General features: G+C 42.4%; 2 protein-coding genes across 2 annotated transcripts in view; one reads left to right on the top strand and one right to left on the bottom strand.

Moving 5' to 3' along the window:
- The first annotated feature begins 257 nt into the window (after positions 1-257).
- On the top strand, positions 258-17,808 carry podn (podocan). Its single transcript, XM_073477223.1, has 12 exons — positions 258-335; positions 2,034-2,106; positions 5,368-5,649; positions 5,763-5,856; positions 8,029-8,093; positions 10,445-10,554; positions 10,649-10,805; positions 10,909-11,024; positions 11,356-11,569; positions 11,664-12,107; positions 13,605-13,753; positions 15,814-17,808. Exons 3-12 carry the CDS (start codon positions 5,386-5,388, stop codon positions 15,968-15,970), a joined length of 1,770 nt encoding a protein of 589 aa, XP_073333324.1. The 5' UTR covers positions 258-335; positions 2,034-2,106; positions 5,368-5,385; the 3' UTR covers positions 15,971-17,808.
- Positions 17,809-20,995: 3,187 nt separating this feature from the next.
- slc1a7b (solute carrier family 1 member 7b) overlaps positions 20,996-27,951 on the bottom strand; it is a 30,157-nt gene continuing 23,201 nt past the window's right edge. The window contains exons 7-11 of the mRNA XM_073476596.1: positions 27,144-27,377; positions 26,272-26,466; positions 21,822-21,956; positions 21,550-21,649; positions 20,996-21,256 (exon numbers count right to left, since the gene is read on the bottom strand). Of these exons, the coding sequence (XP_073332697.1) occupies positions 20,996-21,256; positions 21,550-21,649; positions 21,822-21,956; positions 26,272-26,466; positions 27,144-27,377 (925 nt within the window). The remainder of the gene's footprint in view (positions 21,257-21,549; positions 21,650-21,821; positions 21,957-26,271; positions 26,467-27,143; positions 27,378-27,951) is intronic.

The following is a 27,951-nucleotide window of genomic DNA, read 5'->3' as shown; positions in this document are numbered from 1 at the left end:
CTATGTTTACCAAACTCAAGTCAAACTTATAACACTAAAACTGGAAAGACCTGCTACATTTAGGAGGGGGAAAAAAAAAATATGAGAAAAAAGGAAAGAATTTGTGTTTTTGGCTCCCGTTCAGGTCAGAGCTGTCTCCCTTACTCACTCCCTTCCTCTTCACTCTTGCCTGTTCCCCTTCCTTTAACTTTCCCTGTCCCACTCCCACTCTCTCTCTCTCACACATCTGGAGGGTATCTGCTGTGGCTGGTGTGACTCCTCACTTGCTATGGGACAGCCTGCGTTGGGACTGGACGTCAGACTTCAGTGCGTTTCAGCAAGCGTCGGTCGAAGAGGTAAAGTAGTAAAGGCAGAGAAACATTTGCTTTTGCAGACTTTTTCCTGCTGCATGTTTTATGTGTGGCTGTCATGTTATATGGAGCTTAAAGTTGAGCTTTAAGTGTCAGCGTCATCCATCCGTGCACGACAACTCTGGCATGTGTATTTTCAGACGATCCAAACTTCTTAACAGTGCAGAAAAAAACACTTCACAGCCTCCGCTCGGCTGAGAAAGAGCGACAGAGACTGACAACATGATGACTTTAATTTAATAATCACAGGGTCACATGAGAGTGCTGTTGACTTCACACTCCTCTCTGATAATAATAAATATTTTTCAATTGAGCTTGGTGTCAACATCATATAATAAATGCAGGAGAGTGCACAGGCTTTTATTTTTCCATTTCCACTGTGTGTGTGTGCAGTTGTGTGTGCCCATGTTTGCCACAGCCTCTCGGGCAGAGAAGGCTCTCACGGATGACTTTTTACAGGGTTGTTGAGCTGCCATGAGTGCCCATGTGGAATTTTTCAATCAACATTGGGAAGAGATGATTGGAGGGTTTTTTTTTTTGCTGGCTTCACTAAAAACACTGTCCTCACAGAGACTGCTGTCTCAAGAAGCTAGGTTCATATTAAGATCATCAGATCATCATTTATTGAGAGGGCGAGAGGGGAGTTAGTTAGTTAATTAGTTAGTTAATTCAGGAGTTTGAGCAGCACGAAGACAGAAAAACTACAAACAAATAGAGAAACTTACAAAATAAATACTCAAAACTGTACAGAATAGAATAAAATAGAAACTATACAAAAGGGTTACAAGAGAAGAAGCTGCTCTGTCGTCTGGTGGTATGGCAGCAGATGCATCTCACCTGGCCAATGTCACTGAGGCTCTGTAAATGGTACCAGTGATGTTCTGGTCGATTTCAATCACCTGCTGAAGAGCATTCCTGTCCTGGGCCGTGCACCAACCATGCTAGTTTGTGATGTTTTCCAGTCAGGATGCTTTCTTTTAATCCTCTGTAAGGATTTGGCCCTGGGATCTAGTCTCCTCTCCTAAGACTTGGAGCCTTTTAGGTACTTTATTTATCTTTACCAGGAAGGTAATGTGCAATGACGATGACAGGATGTCTATGATGTTAATTCCCAGGAACAGCTCACCTGCTCCACCTCAGCTCCACTGATGGAGACATGATTGTGTGTCTTTGCCTCCTTTTTTTCTAAAATCAACAATCAGCTCCTTGGTTTTGCTGATGTTGAGCAGTTTATTGCTCTCTGTGCACCACTCTACATGATTGGTGATTTCCCGCCGATATGGACTCTTACCGTTGTTTATAGCCGAAGATGGTGGTGTCTCTCTTGATGTCTGGGAGTGCAATCATAGGTGTACAGTGAGAACAGGAGGGGGCTGAGCATAGAGCCCTGGGGGGCTCCGGCGTTGAGCGCTACAGTAGTGGAGGTGCAACCGCCAATACAAACTGTCTGGAGTCTATTTCTTATTTAGTCTAGTTGAGGAGTGTTGGAGTCAAGCTCAGATCAGGTCAGTGTGATGGCAGTGGGTACCAATGTTTTGCACCTGGTGGGATGATGGTTCAGTGAATCTATACCTGAAGACTTGACTCTCACTCAGTTATCATGAATGTTTGTGTGTGAAGCACAGAGGTTGGGCTGTTACAGGTGATGCTTATATTCTTTGTTTTGTGATTTGCCTCTTGCAGTTGGTGCCGACTGAAGCTTCAGACTCAGCTGAGAGAGGACGCAGAGAGCCCGACGTCTTCTGTTGTTCACCTGGTGCGTAAACAATGCAAACAATCCATCCGTTCAATACATTATGAGACGTAACGATACAGACATGGCCCTGCAGTGATAGACCAGTGCACTACATTATCATGCTGTACATTAAATTGCAGGAGGCAGATACATGTGTACTTTGCTTGCTGCAGGTTGAAGGCACTACAGGGAGAAAAGGTCATAAATTAAAAAAAGGTCAAAATTGAGGAAGCAGGGGTGAAATATCCTACATTTTTGTCCCTAGTATGGGTCAAGTTCCAGAAACCCTGGGTCCTGCAAACCTGTTGTCAGTCCCAATGCGTCAAATACAGCAGCCATCTAACACTGAAGCTGTATTTACCCATCTAGTGCCAGAACTCTAATGCAGTAATAAAAAGAGTGAGAAAAGTCTGGGGGTTGGTTGGGGTTTGTTGGGGTGGTCAGATGGGTCATACACTGGACTTTCCCTCCGGAGACTGGGGCTCCTGTTTAGTAGTTTTGGTTCTTAAACCTAATCAAGTAGTTTTGGGGCCTAAACCTAACCATACTGTGACCGTTTGACAATGTTAATAACAGTCCAAAAGTCATAATATGTGAACTTTGTCAGCAGGCTTTATCTAGAAAGTTAACGTATATAAATGACAAAACTTATGTGACGTGAGGTACGAAGGTTACAAGATTGACAACGGTTATTTTAACCCAAAGTCTGATCTTTTCCTAAACCTAACCAAATAGTTTTGGTGCTTCAACCTGACCAAACCATGACATTTGACAACGTTAAGTCCAAAAGTCAGTAAATGTCCTCATCTTTCATACTCCATGCACCCAGTTTCTAACACAGGCTTACTGCTATTAGTTCTGCATATATTTTGTTGTCAACCAAAGTATCAAGTACTAAGTGTCAGACGATCGCACTAGAAGAAAAGTCTGGGGATCATAAAAATGATTACAAGACATCCTGAGGGGAATATGAATGTCAAATTTCACGGCAATCCATCCAATCGTTTCTGAGACATTTCATTCAAAACCACAAATGTCAACCTCATGGTGGTGCGCGATGAAAAGTCAGTGTCACACCCCTTACCATCCCTCGAGGCAGGCTGCTAAGCATGGCTAAAGAGGTTCGGGGTTAGATGGAAAAAAAACACTGTAAAACCTCTCCTCTCCTGTATGCTGCATAAATACATCTTTCTCCCGGCAGACATCTTGTCTTATCGTAGTATGACCTCCTATTAGACCTATTAAATGAAAATCAGCCACTTCATATGCGATAAAGTTAAGTTTTTAACTATTTTTCAGACTGCAGTTGATAGTCTTTGCTTTCATTTCGATGGTACGACAATTAAATATCGCATTGCAAACTTCTTTAGTTGTTTTTACCCAAACTACAATCCATGCACACAGACCTCCATGCCAATATTTCTTCTACCTAGGTTTCAGTCCTGGTGGGCTCTGTATCCCCTCAGAGCCACAGGAGACATCACACAGCTGTTTTCACAGACAGAGTAGTTCTCCCTGTGACTCATAAATTGATTTTGACATGTAAAATTGCTGCAGTGCCCCTTTAAAGTTACCGCATGCAGCTTTTTTGCCTTGAAGCAGGATTTGTTTTCTCAGCCTCCAGTCTGTCATTTAAGGATCAGTCAGCCTCCCGCCAAAACACTTCCCTCTCATGATGTGCTGTTTACTCTGAAACTGCTTGTAGTTCAAGGCTGAGTTAATTGCTCCAACAGGTGGTGAACACGGGGAATATACTGTATGAAAAGCGATATGTTCAGCTCTGTTTGAGAAATGTCCTTCCTGCTGCTCACACAGTGTCCCTGGTCTCTTTAGCTTGCTGCTGGAGTTGTGAAAATGTTCACAGTGAGCTGGGAGGAAAACTAGCCTCAGATACACAACTATAATAGTTCTATCTCTGCGCTTTGCAGTAAATAAAATATGATTTCATTTTGTGGGAAGTGCTTTACTTGTGGTTTGGTTGGGTTTAGGCACAGAACCCACTTGGTTAGGGTTCGGAAAAAATAATCTTTTGTCTAACCTGGTTCTATCATCACAAACGTGGCTGGAAATGTTCACATCTTCTTAAAAATATCCAGTGGTTTGAAGCTTACAAATGTTGACACTATAGCTGCTTTCACATATGAACTCCACACAATATCCTGAGAATCAGATCAGGATATCGTCCACATCTGTCCTTGTCAGATGTGTTCACACATGTTGGTAATACTCTGTATTATTTGGGCGAGGGGGCAGCGCCCGGGTAGGAGGGTATGACTTCTCGAATGAAATGCTTTTGTGTTCATATCGATACTACATGTATTTTGACGTATCTGAAATATCAAGAGTACGAAGCAGCTCCACCCGAAGATCTCACCGTAGAAAGATCTGTGTCCAGCAGCAGCCTGAACATGAAGGCATGAGAGACCAAGCGGGGAAATATTCTGCAGATGTTTTGCAGAACTTTGACAATGAGCGGTTTAAACGCCATTTTCGCATGTCCGGTTTAATGCAGACATTTGTGCTCACACATACAGCTCCTCTGGGTAAACTCCAGAGTTACAGCGCATGTTTGAAGGGGCTGAAGTTTTGACCAGAGGCCTCCGGCTTGTCAGGTAATAGGCACACCTCCTCACACTGTAGGAGCTGTGGAGCGGTTGCATAATGATGACCAACATAATCCTCACAAACTTTTGCCAAAGCTCTTCAGTGGTGCACGGTCCATCTCCCTAATCCAACATAACAATTACACACTGTGAATTAATAAGACTGTAAACATATTACTGTTTCATTGGCTGAAAAGTAGCAGAAAGTAGCTTTAAAGGTGAGAATTTACACGTCTTTTTGTTTCCAAAGCAGATCCAGGTATCAAAAACATTCAATCAGTGGAGAAGTTGACACAGATTGTACTATTGTGCCCTTAAACGAGCCGTCTGGACATCCGTAAGGTTGTGATGGCACAACTATACAGTCACCTCCCTCAGCCACGCTCCCCAGCACAGCTGTGATTATAAAAACACTGGCAGAGCAGATGTGGAAGCGGGGTGGGAGGTGCCTGCTCAGTCCTGTGAGAGCTAACCAATCAGAGCAAAAGTTGGTTTTACAGGTGGGGGCGGGGTCTTAAAGAGACAGGCACTAAATGGCGAGTATGAGAAAAATAAAGCATGTAAACATTTTCTTGCAGGCACCCGAAACAAAAGTATGAACCTGAAAATGAGAGAGCTTTAACAAAACATCCCCTGACCTGATGCTTTTAACTTTACTGTCCATGTTCTTGTGCAACAGGAGAGCCCAGCAGTGGACATGGCCTTTCCCAAGCATTCCATCCTGCAGGCCCTGAGCGTGCTGCTCTTGGCCTGGGTGTTGGTGCGCTGCCAGGCCCCTCTAGAACCAGAGGAAGAGGAGGAGGAAGAGACAAACATCGTAACAATGGGGACGAAACCCGACCCAATTGAATGTCCGCCAGAGTGCAGCTGTACGGCAGAGGGGGCAGTGGACTGCGCCGGAGTCGACCTCATAGAGTTCCCCGCCGAGCTGTCTGACACAACCCGCCAGCTCTCCCTACAGGTCTTTTCACACAGCTGCACACACACACATAAACATTACCAGTGATACACACATCTATATTTTGTGATTCTGTCCTCGTATTTACTGTCTGTATTTTGGTCCCCTGATGCCAGAACAACAAAATCGAGGAGATAACAGTGGAGCACATTTCTCATCTGCATCAGCTCGAGACTCTGAACCTTCAAAACAACTGGCTCACCACAGACGGTAAACAATCTGACGTTGTTGTACTCTGGGGCAGAAGATTAAAGATATGCCGCTCTGATCGCTTTTGGAGAGCTGTTGTTTGGTGTGTGCAACTATTGAGTTGACTTTTTATTTTATTGAAGCAGAATCTTTTCAAATCCAGCCAACAGAAACAAAGTAAATGCACTTTTGTTTACTCCCAGCGGTTGCCAAATTCAATTATTCCTATTACACCTTTTACGCCGAGCCAGTACTCACATCCAGGAAATGTTCGGCATCAGACTTTCTTTCAAAGGATTGTAAAGTTTTAAATGTTTTGTTGATCCAGGTCAAGTTCTGCAAATTAATCTGCCCTTCTGTTCCTACTGCTGTCGGTTCATTCCTTTTTTGTCTTTAAAGAAAATGTCAAGCCCCAGTTGTGGGTCTGACATTCTGCCACGCATCCAAAATAAATATTAAATGGCAAAAACCAAGGTCAAAGCTTTTATAACGACTGTTTGCTCCTGCTGGCTATGCCTGCGTTGTTTCTGTTAGAGGTGTTGGGTAAATGCCAGTTAGTCATTATCATTTTGGCGAACGGTGCTGCCAAGATGAACAAAAAGCTTGCTGGATGTTTGTCTTCCTGGCCAGCTGTGGCTTGTGTTTCTCAAGATCTAACTGCATTTTTCCCAAATCACTGTGAATTAAGAATTTTGTTATGATGATACCGGTAAGAGACCAACACAAGGGTATTATCATCCATGGGAAAAGATTTAAGTGAGATATCTTCATATGATGAGACTTCTTTTTCTGATCTGATTCAAACTTTACGAGTATACCAATAAACTTGAATAAACAAGCTGCTGGCAGAATCCGTGAAGTTCAACCAGATTTGTCAGCTTCCTGTCACAGACTTGTTTCTTCAGCACATGTTCTCGATGGGGTTCAAGTCAGGACTTTGGGAAGACCATTACAAACGCCCAACTGCACCCAAGGACAAATCTTCTGCTGATGATTTTAGGTTTTCCTGAAGGATTTGGAGATAATCCTCCATTTACTTTCTTGAGAGCAGCATAACAGCCCCACAGCATTATATTATTACTTTGCTTCATCTGACCACAGAGTTTTCCTCCACAAGGTTTTTTCTTTGTCCATGTGATCAGCAGCAAACTTCAGTCGAGCTTTAAGGTGCCTCGTCTGGAGCGAGGGCTTCTTTCTTGTTGATGCAAAACATACTTGACTGTGGACACTGACACCTGTCTTCCATCAGCTTCCAATTCATTGCAGACGCTCTTTTCAGTGGTTTTTGGTTGACTCTTGACCATCCTGACCTCAGCAGCAGGTGATAGTTTGTGTTTTCATGGCAGTGACACAACTGTACTGCACTTTATACTTACAAACAGTTTGTACAGTTGATCATAATCACCCAAATTGATCGTTCAAGTTGCTGTATGTATATTTTTTGACGCAGCAGATTTGGTCTCATTTTCAGAAGAACTATAATAAATTCTGTTTCCCTCTTGTGTTCCTGTGCTCCTCCTCAGCCTGATTACCCCCCCGACACGTTCCCAGTGTGTCTCCACCTGCACCTCATCCCCTCGTTAGTGTAGTTTGTATTTCACCCTCTGTTGTTCCCTCACTCTTTAGTGGTTTGTCCGTTCTCGTCCTCACGTCGGTCCTGTTGTCATTCTGTTTTTAGTCCACATATCTCATGTGCTCCTGTGCCTGTTCTCCGGTCCTCTTGTGTTCCCTGTGTTCCTGATTTGTTCCTCGTTGTTGTTCCTCAGCAGTGATGTATTGTACATGCGAATGCAAATATGTGATTGCTTACAAACAGAGCTTGTATGGACCTAGAATTGTCTTGAACTGACGCATCGCACTTACGTCGCACCGTAGACATTCAGAAGCAGTGCACTAACATCAGTGTGTTATGAAAGGTGATACGATCTCTCACTGATGTGTGTTTGGACGGTGAAACCATTGCTTGGCTCCGTTCACTGACAAAGAGTCATTGTTTAATTAGCAACGTGATACGTAATCTCCACCTCTGCACAGCAAGTGCGGTGGGCTCCTACGCCTGTGTCAAGTCAGACAGATATCACAGAGTAATATTACTGAAGGTGATTATTGTCAGATGTACCATTTGTTTGATGAAAACAACTTTCACTGTCTCCTTGTTTATTGGCTTTTGATGGTGTGTTTTTCTCTTTATAGGCCTTGAAGATGAGGGTTTTGAGATGCTTGAACAGCTGGCTTATTTATACTTGGCAAACAACAAGGTGAGTCATACACCAGACCTTCAAGATGTTTACTCTCAATGCTGACCTCAAATCTGCCTACACGATCCGATGGCGAGTTTATCTTTTTTGGTGTCCATCTGTATAATTTTACTGTATTCTACATCTATTCTGGTACGTTGACACAGTGCCAGCTGGCAGTGAGGGGTGGCAGTCTCCTCTCGTACACTCTGAGCGAGCTTATGCTTGTAATCACTTCCAGTATGGCGGTGCCAGCTGGTCAGAGCTAAAATGTTACTGACCCTTTTGGACACACAGCGAGAGAAAAGGATGGGACAGATTTGTTTGTGCCTTCGCAGGGATGAATAGGCAAATGGGATACAGGAAGAATAGGGGATTTTTAAGTGCTCGCTAAGCCTCAAAGACACCCATGCTGCTTTAATCCATGAACCACGTTATAAAGGAAGCGCTCTAAATGAACATCTAATCTCACCAGTGCTGCTCAGAATTTTTCTATATTCACTGCTATTTGGTACAATGTAGCGTTGGTCCTGGTCCGAGTGACGAAACGTGAGGAAAATGCTTGCTTTTACTAAGGTGCACAGCCGCATTTCTGGTTTGTAGCAAGTTAAATACTCTTCTTTGGAGAAGTCAGACAGGCTGTAAATATTTCAAACCACAAATAAAGTTAGTCACTGTGCAAACGTTTCCTTTCAAAACAACCCACATGCCGGTTTTGTTTCAGTTTTGGCAACTAAAACTAACAATGTGATCATGCATTGTTAAAGACAAGACTGCGAGTCTGCAGAGCTACAGCCTATTTAGGCATAGCTAGAGCTAGATGCTAATTATGCACTTGTAACTTTAGCACGCTGACATGCTTACAATGACAATGTTAACATGCTGAATGTTTAATGGTATACTGTTAACCGTGGTGTCATGTTTCAATTTGTGATTCTCTTATTTCCTGTTTTATTTTGAAGTTTTGCCCTCATGTGTCGTGTTGCTTTTCATTTCCTCCTATTGTGTGATTTCCCGCCTTTTTCTCTGCTCACCTGTGTCTTGTTTGTCAATCAGCCCTTAAATGTATATAGTCTGTGCTGCCTGCTGTCTTTGTCAGTTCGTCTGTTTTGTTCCCTGTGGTACGTTTCTGGTGTTTGTTCTTGGCTTTTCGTTCCTGTCGCTCACGTCATTACTGATTTGAACTTTGCTTTTGGCTGTACTTTGTTCAGCTTTTTTTTTGGGCCTTGTATCTTTGGTAATTTTGCACTTGTTTTTTTTTTTTGGATTCAATGATTTTTGGATTTCTGCTGGATCATTAAAAGCTCATTTTTTGTTAACCTACTTTTTTTGCCAGACGTGACACATGGTCCCCATCTTAGTTTCCATTGTTAGCATGCTAACATTTGACATGATAACCAGATGGTTTGTTACACAGAATGACAGGTGCAGCTAAAAAACTTTCAAAAAAATACTTGGTGGATGATTGGGCTAAATCTAACCATTCAGATCAACAGTAGGAATGGGCTATCACCAGTATAGCCAGTTAATAACTCAAACTCTCACCAAAGTCAGTCGGGAGAAGAAAGAAAACATGTTTTCCACTGAGAAAAGCCTTCAGTGTGGTCCTTTGCCCTTCTTTCAATGAAATACACTCTCTAGCTTTGATATAACTGATGCTATAGCAACTATGCTAACCTCTTGAGGAGCCACCATTGGTGTTTTCAAACAAACATTTGCTTCTTTGACTGGTTTTCACACCAAAACCACATGTAGCTGCCAGTTGTTCCCCAAAGGACGCTGATTGGTTCTACCTCTGTGTGTTCGGCCACAAGCCCATAGTTTAAAGCCTGGTGAGTTGGGTTTGCGAGATCATGTGAAGGGAACCATGAATGTCAATGACATTGTATGCTAATCCATCCAGTACTGTCATTTATCCCGTGTGTTTCACTGGATAATTAACTCCACAATTATTGACCTGCTAGTGGCTCTAGATGGAAAGTTGGGGGAGCACCAAAGTTATTATGATGCACCATCTGGGGAGCATGAATTTATAAAGATTGCACAAAAATTACAACATTTCAAGGCTATTCATCCGATTTTTGGTTAAGAGAATTCATTCATGACATTGCCATCTCTACAGTCCTGCTGCGAGCATGTCTACCAATACTTCTATAAGTTTAAATTTGGAGAAAGATGGTCGTCACGGTTTAAAGACACAAACACTGGCTGGTATTGTACGATCACCATCCACCCCACCCATAGTTTTTACTTGCTGATTATACCTCATTTTGATGCTGTCATTTTTCTGATGAAGTCTCATGATAATCAAGAAAATCCAATTTTTCTAACAATGTCGTGTCATGCATCTTTTCTTCTTCTTCTTCTTGCAGCTCACCTCAGCACCAAAAAGCTTACCACCCTCGTTGGTTAGCGCTGATTTTGCTGCTAATCAGCTTACAAGGATCTACCCCTATACGTTTGGCTATAAACCAAAACTGAAGTAAGAATGTGTGTGTTTGTGTAAATCTACTCCTTGTTCCTGGAATTATGTCCGATTACTCATGGAGATTGTCCGTTGATCATCGGTCTTCCAGGTCTGTGTACCTCCATAACAACAAGCTGACAGACGCTGGCCTTCCTGATCATATGTTCAACGGTTCTGACAACCTGGAGATCATCACCATGTCCAGCAACTTCCTGCGGGTTGTCCCGAAGAATCTGCCCCGCACCCTTTACCGTCTTCATTTTAAGGTCCGCCGCCTGTTAAGTTTGCATTCAAATGTTTCTTTTCATTCATGAATATAGTAAAAAGATGATAACACAAGGATTGCACCTATTTTTTTTTTTTACACAGAGTAACAAGCTGGAGAAAATCCCAGCGGGGGCCTTTGACAACTTGCCAAACCTCAGAGAGCTGTATCTCCAGAACAACCACCTCAGCAACGAAGGCATTGACAACGAGACTTTCAGGTGGGAGAGAAATCCTCACTCGTTGAAATATTACAACCCTGCTTCCATAACTGTTTGGCCGGCGTGTAAAACGGAAATAAAAACAGAATGCAGTAGCTTCCAAATCCTTTTTCAACTGAACACAATACAAAGACAAGATATGTGATGTTCATTGCAAGCGTAGTGAAAGAAAAGCGTTGATTACAAGTATGTTTTTACGAGTGTGTACCAGACAAGTGCATCCACTCGACAAAGACGATGTGAATTCTCACGTTGCAGCCTCAGAGAGAAAGCACACAGTAAAGAATCAAAGAACTGACTGATGACTCCTTCTCCTTTTTTCTCCTGGCAGCCAGCTGAGCAGCCTGGAGTGTCTGGACTTGTCAAATAACAACCTGAGTGTCGTCCCAAAGGGCTTGCCTCGCAATCTAGTGCTGCTACATCTGGAGAAGAACTCCATCCGCAGCATCCCCGGAGACTCTCTTACATCTGTCCGAAACCTCGAGTACCTGCTCCTCCACAATAACAAGCTCCGCTCACGTTCCATCCACCCGGCTGCCTTCATGGTATGTTGTTTTTCATTTTGCATTCCTTTATATCTTTCACAGGATGACTGGCCCTTGTATCACCTTTTGAATCTTACATTTCCATTTTCACCAGGGCTTGAAAAAGCTGCACACGCTCCACATGTACAACAACTTACTCGAGCGGGTTCCCAGGGGCTTGCCTCGGCGAGCCAAGACCCTAATGTTACTCCACAACTTCATTGGCGAAATCGGCCGCAATGACCTGTCTGTGCTTTACACCCTGACGGAGCTCAACCTCAGTTACAACAAGCTGACCAGCCCCAGGATGCACCGCGAGGCCTTCAGGAAGCTGCGTTTGCTGGAAACCCTGGATCTGTCGGGGAACAGCCTTCACTCGGTTCCCCTGGGTCTTCCTCGCAGCCTGCGGCAGCTCGAGATCAAAAACAACCAGCTGAACTCCATACCGGACGGTGCGCTGACGGGCATGGATAAGCTCGGAAAGCTCGTCCTGAGCAACAACCAGCTGAAACTGAATTCTATCTATCAGGGAGCCTGGATGGAGCTGAGTGCACTCACAGTGAGTGGGCTGGGGAAGGAGGACACAGATCAGATAGTAGTTCAAAATGTTTTTGAGCACTTGTCCACTGCAGGAACTTAAGATTCTCTTTTAAAATTCAAAGATTAAAACTTCGCACTTTCACTCCATTCTAAACTGGGCAATTTCATAAGTTTAGTGTGCAGCAGGAATGAGACCAAAACCCCCAAATAAGTCAGCATTTTTGCACTTCGGGTTCCCTCGTCTCGAAGTTAGTGAGTTTTCAGTTAAATGCCTGAAATAAAAGCATTAAGAGATTTTCATGTTTTGTTCTATGACATGAAATACGTCAGTGCTTGAGTTTTAAAGCGTTTACGTTTCTCGGAAAAGGCGGCTGCTAACAACTGGCTAAATGAGACTACGGAAGTTGTTGGGAACATTAAATGTCATCATGCCGAAGACTCACTAGTCCGTCTTTTCAGGCGGACTTTAGTTGCCAACTATTCTAACTAAAACTTCACACACTTGTAGATCGATGTGTAGAGTATAGAGCAGAAGGAAGATAAGTGGTGGTGACATTGAAGTCAGACGACCGCGTTGCAAGTTGTTTATAGCCGTAAACGTTATCTTTCTAATTCTGGTGGTCGCATTTATGCTTCTAAAAGCATGAAACCTGTGTTCATTTTTGAAGACTACCTTGCTGAACTAAACATCTAAGTATCATAAACTTGTGTATGCCACAGAGCTTATTTTCTGTAATAATCCAAAATCCAGTTGAAAATCCCCTAGGCACCCAAGAGAACCAGGGTGATGCAAACTTCCAGGTTAGCCTACAAGAATACGTCATACCTGTATCTCTCTAGACCACCAAAAGGACAAAAGAAGGAGAGTAGGAACAGTGATACTGATATTGGTAAATATTTTACTCATTTTCTACGTTGTACGTGAGCAGAAGATACAAAACCTACCGACACAGAATCCAGGGAACCGCTGGTGCTGGCACAAGCTGGTTGGTGGCCCTGAACAACCTCCAGTGTATTGAACTCTTTGTCATTTTTCCATTTGCTCCAGTGTGATCCGTATATTTCCGTAATCATGTGTCATCTTTCAAATTCTTTCCCAGAACCGTCTGGCTGTGCTTGCCATAGATGTGCATTTTAGTTCCAGGAGGTGTTATCTCGCCTCTGGATTTATTGCTTTGCTCTGAATATTTCAAACTTTAGAGTTTGAAATATTTAGTATTACGCATTTGGCATCTTTTAGGCAGCAAGATTAAAGGTCACACTATCCTTCCTCAGTATATTCACCGTGTACAGGAAGTGCTAATAGCAGAAAGTAAGTACAGGGGCTGGATTCACAAGCAGCCGAGTCGAGTCAGGTCGGACTAATATACACGTTTGATTTGTTTGGTTCCTGCAGCGGAAAAAGGGATATTAGTTACACACAAAGCATATTTCTTTATGAATCTTCTCAATTTACATGAATTGTCACATCGTGTAGGAGAGTAAAATGTTTCATCGTGCCATTTATAATTTTTAGACACTAGACCTGTCCAGCAACCAGCTGTCACACATCCCCTCTGACCTGCCCGAGTCTCTGGAGTACCTTTACCTGCAGAGTAACCGCATCTCCAGCGTTCCTGCCTCGGCATTTGAAGGCACTCCGAACATCAAAGGCATCTTCCTTCGGTAAGGAACGCACATTTCTTACAAACTAGGACAAGAAACTCAGAAACTTTTTTTATTTTTTCCTCCATGACTGTTTGCACACGCTGCGTTGCTTCACAGTAGCAGCGTGACACGTAACAGGGGGATATCAAACTGACACTCTTTATTGTCCTCGAGGCTTCGTGGAAATCTGGTCGGCGGCTCCTTACATAAGTTTCTTTTCCCCGTCAGATTGATCTCCGCTCAGGAAATGATTATGCAAGTGCGGCCGAAGAACTGGCTGTGAGGAAATTGTTGCTTTAGTTTATACCGCTCTGCAAGAGCAATCCTGTAAATATACACCGGAGTGAGTTTAGGTAGGAATGTTTCGATTTCTGCACATTTCACTCTTGTTGAAGCAACGTTATGTAACTTTTTAACCCTAAAATAACATCTTCATAGTCAGTTTGATGCTACAGTGTCTTGTAACAGGGCGAATGGGGTCTCTGTCTCGTTTCTGCTCTTGTAACTTCAGTGAGAGGGGAGGATCACAGCCTGACATACATGTTTACTTCAACATGCAAGTTTTCAACATACAGTATAACATTGTTATGATGTAATGAAATTGCACAAAATGCCAATTTCTACACAATGTTGCTTTAAAGTACGAATGTAAGCGTCAAAAAGTGCAAGTTGTATTCAGAAACTCAAAATTTAATGAATTAATTTGACATTTTGAGACATTTATATGAAGCTACAGCCAGAAGCTGGTTAGCTTAGCTTAGCACAAAGACTGAAAACAGGGAAACAACCAGCCTGGCTCGGTCCAAAAGTAGCAAAAAGGGTCAACCATCACCCCTGAAGCTCACTCATTGTCTTTTTTGTTCAATCTATACAAAAACTGACGAGTTAAAAGGACACAAGTTATGTGCCGGACTATTTCTTGTCCAGATGTGTAACTTCCTAACCAACAACTAGCAACTGCATGAGAGTGGCATCGATCTTATTATGTAAACTCTTGCTAAAAAAGTGAATAATTGTGTATTTCACAACGCCAAACTATTCATTTGCAGATTTAGTAACACTGGGAATGAGCACAAACCTGATATTACAGATGGTGAAATGTTAGTTTTAACTTCCAAACCCTGCTATTAACTTTTCACAAATGTCAAAACATACTTTCAGTCTGACAAATTACAGCCTGAGTGTTGTGCGCCTGAGGTCTTACTTCACAAAAGCGGGCCCAAACTTTTATAAAATATCCTTTTGTGTTCTCGTCTGTTACTAATCAACTAAATTTGCTGTGTTTTGGATAGTCCCAACCGAGCTTCATTTTGCAGAGTACTGCGCTGTGGTATCTAATCTCTCCATCTCCTCTAACTTGTGTGCATTCAGCAAATTTTCCACTTTGGTTTATTCCACATAGTGCAGGCTTATACCGACAAACAGCTTGGCTGAAAGCAGCGGTGAGACAGCAGAGTAAAGAGGTTTCGGACGAGGGCTTTCAAGGCTTTTGTTCTGTTTGGTTGTCAGCCTGACCTCCACCTAGCTGCTTTATGGCTCATGTTTACGGGGCCTTGACCCCTTCCAGGATGTTGTGCTCTTCGTGTTGTTCGTATCAGCTGCTGCCACTTTTTTTTTTTTTTTTTTCTTTCACCAAAATCCCCCCCTACAGATGGGAAGCCTTTGGCCTGAGCCAATTTAGAGCCGCTGGAAATGCTTGCATCGGTGGGGGGAGGGTTTATGTGTGTTAATGACTGCATGTGAACTGCATGTTAAAAAAATCACGAGCAACATATGCGTGCAATTTCACAGATGGATAAGAATAGATGCAGTTGATTTTAAATGCGTGTTGATGTAAAGTGAGTGAGACACCTGTGACGGGGTCTGATCGAGTCATAACGTGAGCGTGGGCGCAGTTTAATGCTCAACAAATGGATCCCACTGTACTGATCCCTGAGTGGAGTGAAGCTGTCAGATGCTTGATCCTCCTGACAGATGTGATTTGTAAATGTCACCTGCTGTCTGTTAACCTCTGCTGCATCCCCCAGCCATCACAAACCTGCCTCTCTTTTGTTTCCCTTTGTTTTGTTTTTTTTTAGTTTTAACCGCCTGTCCGTGGACTCCGTGGACGAGAGCTCCTTCGCACACCTGTCCAGCTTGCAAGTGCTGGACATCAGCGCGGGAAACACCGACCTCTCCTTTAAAAGAGACGGGACGGAGGATGATACGATGATGGACAAGGAGCAGGAAACATAAGACGGCTCGATTAAACTGACATTGGACTGCATTGTGTCAAGGACAGAAAAGGGCTTTCAAAATGGGAATGAACCTGTGAATGTCATTTCCCAGGTCCATTACTTACGTTGTGCTGAGTGACAGAGTTACATATTTCTGGTGCAGGATACCGGATGTTTCTTTAGTTTCCTTTTTTTGGGCTGGTTAGTATTACATATCTTTATATCTGAGCTAATATTTGATTTTGACTGTCTATCCAACATCTGATCTGTTTTTTTTTGTGCTTTATTCTGAAAAAAAAAAAATGCATTCACAAAAATTCACTGTGAATTTTTTCCCTGTAAATGTTTGAGAATACCAAAAAATTTTAAGCAGAGTGAAAAATGGCTGATGTTGTTCACACCGTGCGTCCTTTCTCTGGCTCAAAAAAAAAGTAGAAATACCGTTAAACAATTTAAATAAGTGGGTCACTTAACTTACCTTGAAACATCAAGAATGACAGATGCTCATCACAAGCCTGAAGTGGCTTTTCAAATTGCTTATTTTGTCCATTCAACATCCAAAAACCTTCAAGCATTTAATTGAGAAAAGAGAGAATAATAAAGAGAAACCCTTCATGTTTGAAATGCTTTGAAGTTACAATCCTTAAAATGTCCCCTACAAGTCAGTCATTCACTGTATTTACATTCTGTAATTGTGTTACGAACTGCAGCAGTTTTCAGTGTTACTGCCGGACATTTCAACTTTCCCTCCCTCCCTCCCTCCCAGTGTTTACCTGTGGTATTACTGTTTTTACCACCGCAAAGACGGCGTTATCAGCAAAACAAAACAACCATAAGAATCCCAATTTGACCTAAAAAACCTGAGCTCAGCGCTCTGAAAAGGCAGCGAAAAACACCTGGTTGTTTTGTTTATGTAGGCAGGTTTTGTTTCTTACTGATTTAGTACAAAAAATGTTGGTTTTGAAGCGTCTCAAGTCGCAGTGGTAAGAGGAGGAAACACATATCAACGGGGTAACAGACTTTGACACAACACCGGAGCGCTCTCGAGTTCATGCCCGTCCTTTCACTCCTGTTTTACTTCGGCTTCCATCGCTCTCCTTCTTCACCTCCTCTGTCAGCGGGGCTGTTTTTCATTTGCAGTGTCGAGTTTGTCCTGTTGTTCCAACGTTACCTGTGGCTAATGACCAGGAAAAACAATGCCACTTCCTGTTTTGGTAGTGCACGGTTGCGATTTAACTTTTTTTCATACTGCTATAAAAAAAAAAGCACAGGCTACTGCATTCGTCAGTGAGGTGTCGGAGCTGGTTGGTTCTGAATACAGTGACGGGGTCCACTAAAGAGCGTGTTTGCTGCCCCTCGTGGTCCATATGTGTCATATCGAACACAACTCCTGAATTTGTGTTATTAAATCACACTTGCTGTTACTACCAGTAACCACATCTTAAGGATTGTAACTCTGTTTAAAAAATCAAATTGATCTTCGATGACTTCAATTAGGTGTCAGAATGAAAGTAACAATCTTAGAAAGCAGTAATATTCCTGGATGATTGTGGATATCAGCATCATTTTTATGTTATTATGTTGCTATGTGCTTGTGAATGAAATATTCCAAACATGACAGCGATTTCAAACATATCTGAAGCTTCGATCCACGCTGCTGCTGCTGCTGCTGCTGCTGCTTCAGTCCACTCCTGTTTTATAAAAAAAGATAGCAAATATTTTTATATGACATTAAAAATACTCGTCCTATTACAACTCACTATATTACTATGAATACAGTGTCACTTTCACGTACAATATTGTCACATATACAGTCATTGAACACAGCAATAAATTATTTGAAAAAAGGCTGAAGAAGACTGTGCGTTTCCTAACATTCACTCGATAATTCAGCAGGTTTCTCCAACACAGGGCAGTGCTCATTACTCATTACGCAGCCGTTGCAGGTGTTCACTGTCAGAAAGCCAAATACCTTAGAAAGAAAAAAAACACATCTCAAGACTTCAATCTGTTATCTTCCCATGAGAAAAATGTTGGCAGCCTGTCTGTTTTTCCAGCGAGAAGCACTCTGACGTGGTTGACAAAATGACAAAATACATGAAACCCAGAATATGAACGGAGTAAATTGGAGCCTTTATGTGACGAGAGTGAAATGTACCATGAAGAAATTGCATATGAACATTCAGGTTTAAAGGATTTTTGAAGATTATCCTAATATAATACTCACATGCTGTAATATTTCCTCCCGATCGGAGATGCCTCGCTAATGTGACAAAACTCAAAATAGTGTGTTGAGTCAGAACAGTTTGTATAACTGGCACTTAACTGTTTGAGGTCAATACTCAGAGGCTACACGAACCGTCTGGTGCTCAAATTTACGCAAACGATGGCAGGCGACAGTTAGCTTTGTTTAGCCTCAGTGCTCATTCACGCAAAACTGTTTTCTAAAATTAAGCCAACACTAATTCGAGGCTTAAGCAGTCTGAGCTAGACAAGTCAGCCTTCAAATGTGTTGAAGCGTGTTGTTATCCAGCTAGTCTGAGCAATGTGTGTGCTACTGTTGTCCAGAAACTAGTCGTCAAATACATGCGAACAACAACATTTGTACCAGAACGTGTCCCGTAGCAGCAGATTGTACTCGGCGCAAACCTCTGTGTACTCGGAAGCCTTGAATTAGCTTTGGCTTGATGTTAAACAGCAGTTCTGCGTGGATTGAGGCCATGTTTGAACAATGTAGTTCAACGTATACGTTTACCCTCGCCTCCAACCGTTGGACCACACTGCTTTTTCCTAGTTGCTCTCCTTTTTACAGTTAGCTTTGCACATATTGACAAAAGGCCTATTTGACTTTGTTTTTGCATGGTGTTTTTAGCATTTTTGATCATTTTCACATCAGTAGCGCGGTAGCCAGTCAGCTAGCACAGCTGGCTATTATAATTAAGAAAAGCCCCGTTATGTTCATGAGGAGTGAGGTCAGACAGTGTATGTCAGTCAGCTCAAACACAAACACTGAGCCTTTAACAAGAGCCATAGCGGTTTAACGTTCGCAAAGTTGCTGCAACACTGCGTGACTAGCCAACATTGCTAACAGATATTCATGACATTGAGGTAATTATCAAAAATGAAAAAGAAATACACAAAAACGAATGGTTGATGTAATATGTGCAAAGCTAACTTATGTGTAGTAACTAGCGTACTTAGGATGAAAAGCTCAGAAGGTCTACTAGACTACTAGAGTTAGCAGCTAAGGTAGCGTTACAGGGTCACCTCTCAAAACTTCACTTTTCTCAGTTAGCATTGGGCATATTGTTAATAGTATTTACTGTACGCTTTTATATGTAGTGTTCATTTAGTTAATCACCTCCGTTAGCAACATCATTTTGATAATTACCTCAGTGTCGTGGATAACTATTAGCAACTCAGTGCTGCACCAACTGTAAAGCCCGATTTTCAGAGCTTTTGCTAACATCAGATCGCTATGACTCTTTGTTACTCTGTGATTTGAAGAGCTGCCAAAAATTAAAGTGACTAACTGACAAGCGAGCTTTCTAACCTCAAAAGACTGGCTGACTTCGCTATTAAGGTGATTAAAACACTATAACAAAAATGTTAATACGTGCAAAGCTAAATGTAAAAAGTGAAGTAAACAACTTGAGGATGAGACACAGTGCGGATACTAAGAAGGGTGACGGTGACGTTACTGTGGCGGTCAACTCGACCTGCAAACAGGGTCAGTTGTCACTCTTTGTGTTATGAAGTCTTAATCCATGGAGGTTTCATATTTTTTGAAATTTTCCCAAAGCCATACAGCATGGAAGTAACCCTGGAGGCTACAAAAACCTTTTAGGCTTATTCACTCGGTGAGCAATTTATTTTTCAAGTCAGCGGGCTCCTTATTTTCAGCTCAAAAATGGTACATTGGTCATGGTACTTTAAAAACTACCCCCACTGGTGATGACGCACAACGATTATTCATAATTATTAAGAGTTTGCGATGTTCTGCGCACTTTAAAGCAAAAATATTCAATTATATGAATGAGCAGTGAGTGAAGGATGAAAGAAGTTGATTTATTTTTCTTTCAGATTTTTTCTTTCATCAGAGTTTTGCAAAGGACACGCTGAGTTAATGGCCAGTGGGACCGGATGAATGATTGCAGTGACTTATAAAACGGGCATATGAGTATTGTATTAAAACAGACCTGAAAAGTTCCAAGCCCTAACTTTTTATTTGAATGCCTTCAGTGTATACTGATTAAAGAAAAGTTATGTCAACTAATGCAGCAGAATCTTTTTCAGAGTAAGTTTATGTGTCGTAAATACAGATTTTTTTAGATTTTCTTTGATAGATTGCAAAAAGTAGCAAAATACTCCACTCAACCAACCAACCACCACGGACCACGGGGTTTATATTGAAGTACCAGTGGTTGTTTTCAAGTTAAATTCAATCAAGCGCCCCCCGAGGCTGTTCAAATCAAATAACGTTCTCTCTGCCCCGTCGTCACCGTCTCAGCCGAGCACCACCAGCTTTGTTAAGGCAAAAATTAAACTATTATGGCATTTTTCGCTTTGCCTCCTCATTGATCCTGTCTTTGTCTCTTATATGACACGGACTGCTTTCAGTAGTATAAAATATAATTAACAACAACATGTCCAAGTAGACGGACAAAGAAAATAAAATCATATAAAATGTTAGTCGGATAGAAATGAGTTCATCAACATCTGCTCAGCTGCTCACACCTGAGATTCAGAGTCTGGGAGTTCAGGTGTGAGTTCACGCTACAGGTTTTATGAATTAAATCGTGCTGTCGTCCTTCTGGTGTCCTAATTTCCTCTGTAAGTGTGATACTTGTCCAGTCTGGCAGAAAGCGATGCACGTCTATAATGACCACAAACCAACAGTTTTACCACAAGGAGGCCCTCCTCTTAGTTTTCAGGACATCTTGTCACCGATGAGTTTTGCTCCCCGGGGCCGTGCTGTCCTCCGACCTGCACCTGCGTCCAGGTTGTGGCGACACCGACGCTCCATCAAACTCCAAAACGGAGGCTATACGTTGGTCTCGAGGCCGTTCATGTCGATGGCGCAGTGTTCTTTGCTCTTCTTCATGTGTCTCGGTGGAATCGGAGGCTTCTTCCTCTCCGCCTGCAGCCTGATGCCCTCCTCCAGCTGCATCAGCCGGGCCACGTCCGAAGGGATGAGCTCGTGTTTGACCCCTGAAGAAGGCGGCCGGTAGTTGCCGTTGTTGTTGTGACAGTTCATCAGAGGCGGGCTGGTCAGCGGAGGGTTGGGCTCACAGATCAAAGGCACCTGGGGGGGGGGCAGTACGGGGTCACAGGAAGTGGAGGAAAAATAAAAGCATGTAGCAGGAATCTTTTTACAGTACAGCGAACACACTGACATTTAAAGAAACAAGTAAAGTAAAGAAGTAAAGAAGAAACTTCACTGTCAGGAAGTCGTATTGACAGCACTCTGTCAGATCAACCTTTGATTGTAGCAGCTCGATCACTACTTCTTGATCGATCGTCCTCTTTTGCTTACTTTAATTGCTTTCTACGGAGAAAAAAAAATATCTTCGGACTGAATCCACACTTCAAACTCACCCCGTCTCCTTCTTTCATGAAGTCTTTCCTGCATATGTGTGCCATGATGCCTGTAGCCAAAGCGTCCCCCATCACATTCACCATGGTGCGAAATCTGTCTCTGCCAGAAGACGAAGACATTTAAGAGTTATTTCCTGGACGACTTTTTGGACGAATGAAAAGGAGACGGAAGAAGACGAGGGCTCGTTTTGTTTTGTTTTGTTTAACTCTGGTGTGATTAGTTTGGATCCGTTAGACAAAAAAAGAGATGAGAGCGAACACACGCCACTTACAATGCCCAATCGACTGCGATGATGAGAGTGATGTCATCCGTTGGCAACCCGACGGATGTTAGCACGATCACCATGGTGACCAGTCCGGCTTGAGGAATCCCTGCTGCTCCGATGCTGGCTGCCGTGGCCGTGATGCTGGAGGGTCGTGATGTCAGAGAGAAGGTCAGTTAGTGAACACAAACACTGGGAGCTGTATAATAATAATAATAATACTATTAATGTATGATAATATATTTAAAATAATCACTAAAGGGAAATAACAGTTGATGACCTTCAACAATTGTTCTAGTGGGATGTCACGAGAGGTGCAACTAAAGGTCAATCGTTTTTACTCTCTGTTCTCAGAGGAAAATAAGGTCCCAGAACACTGTTTGAAACTAGAAAGGTGGCAGGGTCCGCCGTATAGAAATCAGTCAATGACACCTCGAACACCACTTTTTAAAACTCGGTGAGCCACTTTTGGAAAACGTCACTTATACAGTCAGTTTCATGAGCAAAGACAAGCGGACACAGACGGACATCAAGGCAGGATTAGAAAACACGCTGGGTGTGTTTTATCAACTCATCAACATCTGGAAACCAAAGCGACGTCTATAATCAGCGATCCATCTATACAACAGCTGCCTCCAGTCCTTCCTGCCGTACGGTGGATGCCAGCCAGAGACCTGAGCTGATGTAAAAATGAAGGGTATGTTACATTTTTTTGGTCTAACACTGAAAAAGGTGGTGACTGTGATGTTTATATTTTGAGTGGTTGATTCGTACAGGGACAAGTATGCAGCACAAACTGCTACACATGGCAGCATTTATAGCCAAAGCTAATTTGCTAATTGCTAATTAACATCTATAGGTGGGTCGATAGATATAAGAAAACTTAAGGTGTGCCTTGATAAAGTAGTTATATTCAAAATAAAGAGGTTAAACGTGACCTCTTTTCGCTCGGTCTTCTCAGCGCAGGCCTAACTTAACATCTGGACTTGGACATGTCTGGAGCATGTGTGTTTAATGGAGATTAAATCCCAAAGGTTGCACTGGGATGGACATATTGAGGGCCTAACGTCTCAAAGAGAGCAAAGAGGATCAAGATCTTTCCTGAACTTATTTCAAGTGTTGTCTAATCATAACCAGACCTAACCATAGTTTACCATAATTGCTACATGCTAAACTGTCTAAAAAGAAAAACATTCAAAAACATCAGCATGGAGCTTAGAAGATAGTTGTCGTTGGATGGTGGGATCGTTGAATATTTACCCTCTTGTCCAGAAGAGACAAACAAAAGATATTATAACCGCATATAAAGTTCTCAAATTAGTCGTATGACGAGTGCAAGGGATTCTTAATTGGTCTCAAATTATAATTTGGGCAGGCAGGTGGGCGGACAGCAGACAGATTGTTCTGACGAACACTTGCAGCAATTACTAATAATGTGAATTTGAAGGGAAGGTTGGCCCGGTCTCATGAGTCCAGTGTTAGTTCATAATAGAATAAACTAACAATGTCCCCATAGCAACTGTCTGAACTACGTACTGATCAGAGGCGTCTTCTCCGATGTTAAATGAGTCGAGCGTGTAACGGTAGAGGCTGTGTGGAGAGCAGACGACAGGATCATCCCACCGCTGAGAGATGGTGAGGAGGGGGTTGTGGGTCAGAGGTCCACAAGTGGCGTGACAGGGATATGTGGTGGTTTATCGAGGCCACATGGCTCTTAGATAAGCGGATAGTTTCAATCTACAGTTGCTGTATGGAATTATATAGACGGACACACAGTGGCAGATAAAGGAGAAGTGGACAAAACACGTCACAATGCAACAGTAAAAAATGTTCTGGAAGGTGCTCAAACACGACCACACCGCCCTGAAGGTGCTCAATCTCTGAAGCTCAGCAGGGTCGGGCCTGCTCAGTACTTAATAAGTACCGAATATTTTACCCCACAGAGTCAGAAAATAAATTTATGGTTGTGTTATTTATTGTTGTGTCTATTTGTCTCATGCTGACCTGAGCAGAATGAATTTCCCCCGGCGACGATAAAGAAACATCTAATCTAAAAGGAGGCTGTTCATGGCAGCCCGACACTGTGGAGGCCTCAGAGCTTCACTGTAGCAGTGCGTTATTCCTCCCAGTGCAAAAAATAACAAGTCTTCAGCGAGAGAAGAGACACTGAAGTTCAAGATTCATTCAGTGATTTTACAGAATCAGAATTTTTAAGTCTCATTCACAACAAAAACATACATCAGTATGTGACAAGTTGGTAATGAGAGTCATAAAATCTACTTTTCTTACAAACAGGACCATCCTGGATATTCCAACTATCCGAACTCTCTCTATATAAAATATTATCAGAGTTAATGATAAAAGTTTGGCCACTCCAGAGATGGATTAGGACTTTCTGGCCCGGCTGCAGAAGCGTAGCGTGCTCTCAATTGTAACGTGTTGTGATTTCCATCCGAAGACACTCTGATATATTATTCCTCCTGCCTCTACCTCTGAGATGATCAGTACGCTCAGCCGTCCTCTGGATCTCATTGTGAATCACCTGAGCAGCCTGGTCAAGAAACTTTCTCCGCTGCAAAATCCAACCCTTGGTTTCATTTTCCAGCTACAATACACCGGCATGAAATATTCTAATGGATTCAGCTGCTCATCAGTGACCTTTGATACATTTACTGTTACTTTTCTCTTCTGCACCTGATTGGATTGCCCTCTCTCGGTTTCCTCCTGTGGGCACATTTCTCCTGTATTACTTCTGATTTATTACTATTCACATTTTTTAAAGTTATCACAGTTTCTGGCTCTGCACAGCGAGTACTCTGCTCAACTTTTGTGCTTTGCCTTCCTCAGTGAAAGAAAGACTGACAAAGAAACGGAGAAGAGAATGAAAAGCTGAAAATATCACAAATCCTGCAGAGAAGAAATCATGTTTCCTAAAGTTTTAAAGGACAGGGGCATGCGTTTTGTTCAATCTGCTGCATCTATTGTTGCACCGACATCATGCAGACCCCGGTGCAGAGGCAGAAAATGATTAAATGAATAAATGAAACTGATGAATATATAAGATTCACACAAGATCATGGCAGAGGGGTGAATTATTCTGCATTGTCTTGTTCAATTAAAAGTATTTAACAAAAAAAGTATTAAACTTTACAAACACTGCTCAAACGCCACATCAGCAAGGTACAATCAACAAGCTAACAAACTAGCATGAAGGATGTTTCAGTAGTTCGTTAAACTCCATCAAAACGGTCTTCTCTGAGTCCAAAATGTCCATTAGATCCACGTCAATAACACAATATTCCACGATTAAATGATGACAAACTCCTCTCATCTCACAGCAGACGTCATCATCCCTCTACACCAGAGATCCTGAGAAGACAGCCACTGATTGACAGCCCGTTTGAGCAGATATGAGCGTCTAAGCCCGTCCTAGAGCCTAAAACAAACCTACTCTCTCTTCTTTCTCCTCTCTCCTGAGCCACTGTCATGCCAGCCTCCAGATGACTGACGCATTATGTAGCTGATGAGATTTCAAATCTAGTAATATATAGTTTATATCAATTTCAAAGCCTTAAACTTTGAAATTATGCAAGCTAATTTCGCTTTGTGTGTTTTGCTCTTTGAATATGCTGTTGTTTTCTACATTAGCACTTGTTTTTGACAGTTTTATTAGCAAAGTGTTAGTGAAAATAAGCAAATAAAGAACTATAATGACTTTTTGCCCCTGTTAATATCAGCCAGGGGTATTTTGAGGTCAGAATAAAGCCTTTTCTTGCCCGGCACCTTGATATTTCCTCAGAAAAACAAGTGTTAAGTGTCCATTTTCAGTGATATTGTTATTAAATTTGAACTTGGACTATGTAAGACTATACAATGTGGACCCATCGTGTTTTCCAGCTAATATGGACAGTTGCACTTACAGAGCTTCTGACTGCTTGAAGAAAAAAAAAAACAGCTTCTAACCATTCAAAATAATCCAAAACCCTGTCTGTACTCCAAATGTTTCAACATCACTTATAATTTGGGCCAGACAGGAAAGTGTTTTAGGATAATTTTACATAAATTTCGGTCCAGGAATAAGAACAGGTTAAACGAAAACAGGATGCAGGAAACAAAGTCTCAGAAACTCAAATATTTTGGGTGGAGAAACCATCTTGGTTTCCAAATTCTCTGCATTTTTGATGTCTCAAGGTTGGTGAATATGGAGGCAGCTTCCTCACTGTGCTTATGTGTCAAGTTAAAACAACTAATAAGGTCAGAAAACGACATAAAAACACACAAATAAAGGAGAGTGGATATTTTAAATAAATACCAGAGATTTATATATGGCGTAATGCATATCTGCTCTTCAGCCTAAAGAATTAATTGTTGTGCATATCATTGCTTTAAAATCCAGATGATGTGTTTAGCACGTTAATGAGCTTAAAGGCACAGATGGTGGCCTGCACGCTCCACTGACCTGATGGTGATGATCTGGCCAAAGTCCAGCTCGTAATTATTAACTTGTGCGATGAATATTGCCGCCACGGCCTCGTAGAGAGCGGTGCCGTCCATGTTGATGGTGGCACCCACGGGGAGCACAAAACGGATGATGCGGCGGTCGATGTGGTTGTTCTCTAAGAGGCACTTGAAGGTTATAGGCAATGTGGCGGAGCTGAGGAGGTCAAAGGAAACAAGTATGTTAATAGGTTTTCGTTCAGGCCTTTTAATCATGCAGCAGAGAAGAACAAGGATTGATTTCACATGTAAGGATCCTAAAATTTAATAGACCACACTAAGTTTTTATGTGTTTTGACCGATTCAAATAAAAATCCCATAACTTTACATTGCTGAGGAGCATTTTCCAGAGCACAGTGTCGTGTTTTAGATGTTCATTTCGTGGCCTCACTACCTTCCAGGCAACCACGTTGTTTTCATTCACTCCCACATGGGTTGAAAATGAAACCAGTCTGAGCTCCACCACAGTGAATATAATGTCTGCTAATGTGAACAAACTAAAAACAAGCACTGACATTGTTCGAAACTGAACTGTGTCTTCAAAAACATGTGCAGGCAGACCTGAACTCACACACACACACAAATGGATAGATCCCAGTCTAGTCAAATGCGTGAAATGCTCCTTTACATTCCCATCTCTTCCCACACACACCAGATGTTTTCTGATCTCCCAACATCCCTTTGAGGCCCGCCATGGTAATGTTCCAGAGAATGGACAGGAAAGGGAAAGGAAATGTGGATATATTGTTGATTCTGATCCACATATGAGAAGATAAAAATCACTCTCTGGTTTTCAATACAAATGAGTTAAATAACGTTAATTTCCTTCTTTACCTGGAAGAGGTTGCCAGGGCGATGAGCAGGGCTTGCAGGATTCCCCGTATGTAAACGATGGGGCTCTTCTTGGTGATGAAGAAGTACATGGCAGGTAGAATGAACAAGCCGTGCAACACCAGACCGAACACCACAGTGACGGCGTAGAAGCCCAGCTTTTTTCCCATTGCCGACGGATCGCTCATCTCCAGGATTTTACCGGCCACCAGGAACACGATGCCAAATGGGAAGTACCTGGCAGGACGAGGAGGAGCACAAAGTCAGCACCAGTGGCTGTAAAGCCTAATATCAAATATAGATAATATAATTAGATTTGACTATAAAGGCGAGGTGGATGTTTTGCTAAAGCTATTAGTGAGCAGGCGGCACAAGAATGGCAGAGAAAGTGCACGCTAAAGTTCCCAATGCTAACATACAAGCTTGACAGTGGTGAGTGCTAACGGCAGCCATCTTTGTTGTTTATGTTCATTGTTACACGTGAGTGAGCCATGAGGTAGTTGGTCTGGTTCTCTGACCCCGCTCCTCAGCAGCTAGCTAACTCAGTACCACAAAGCACACAGGCCCCGACCAAAAGATCGAGCCGCTGTGGCAGGAACAAACTCCTGTAGTGGCTAACGTTACCATATAGCACACAGCGTCGTGCAGCAACAGCCTCCATTTGCGGTTAATGTTAGCATAAAGCGCACACCTGAGGTACGTTTGTGACAGATAATTTGCTTGTGTTGTGTTTTGCTTGTTTTGTGTGTTTACATAATTGTGGCATTTGGGCATTTAACAAAGTTGTTTGTTTTGGTATAAGTCTAAAAAG

This window comes from Pagrus major, chromosome 11 (assembly GCF_040436345.1).
Source record: "Pagrus major chromosome 11, Pma_NU_1.0".
In the NCBI taxonomy this organism is placed as follows: Eukaryota; Metazoa; Chordata; class Actinopteri; order Spariformes; family Sparidae; genus Pagrus; species Pagrus major.
Note: the sequence above shows the minus strand (reverse complement) of the source record. Positions and strands in the feature narration are given on the sequence as shown.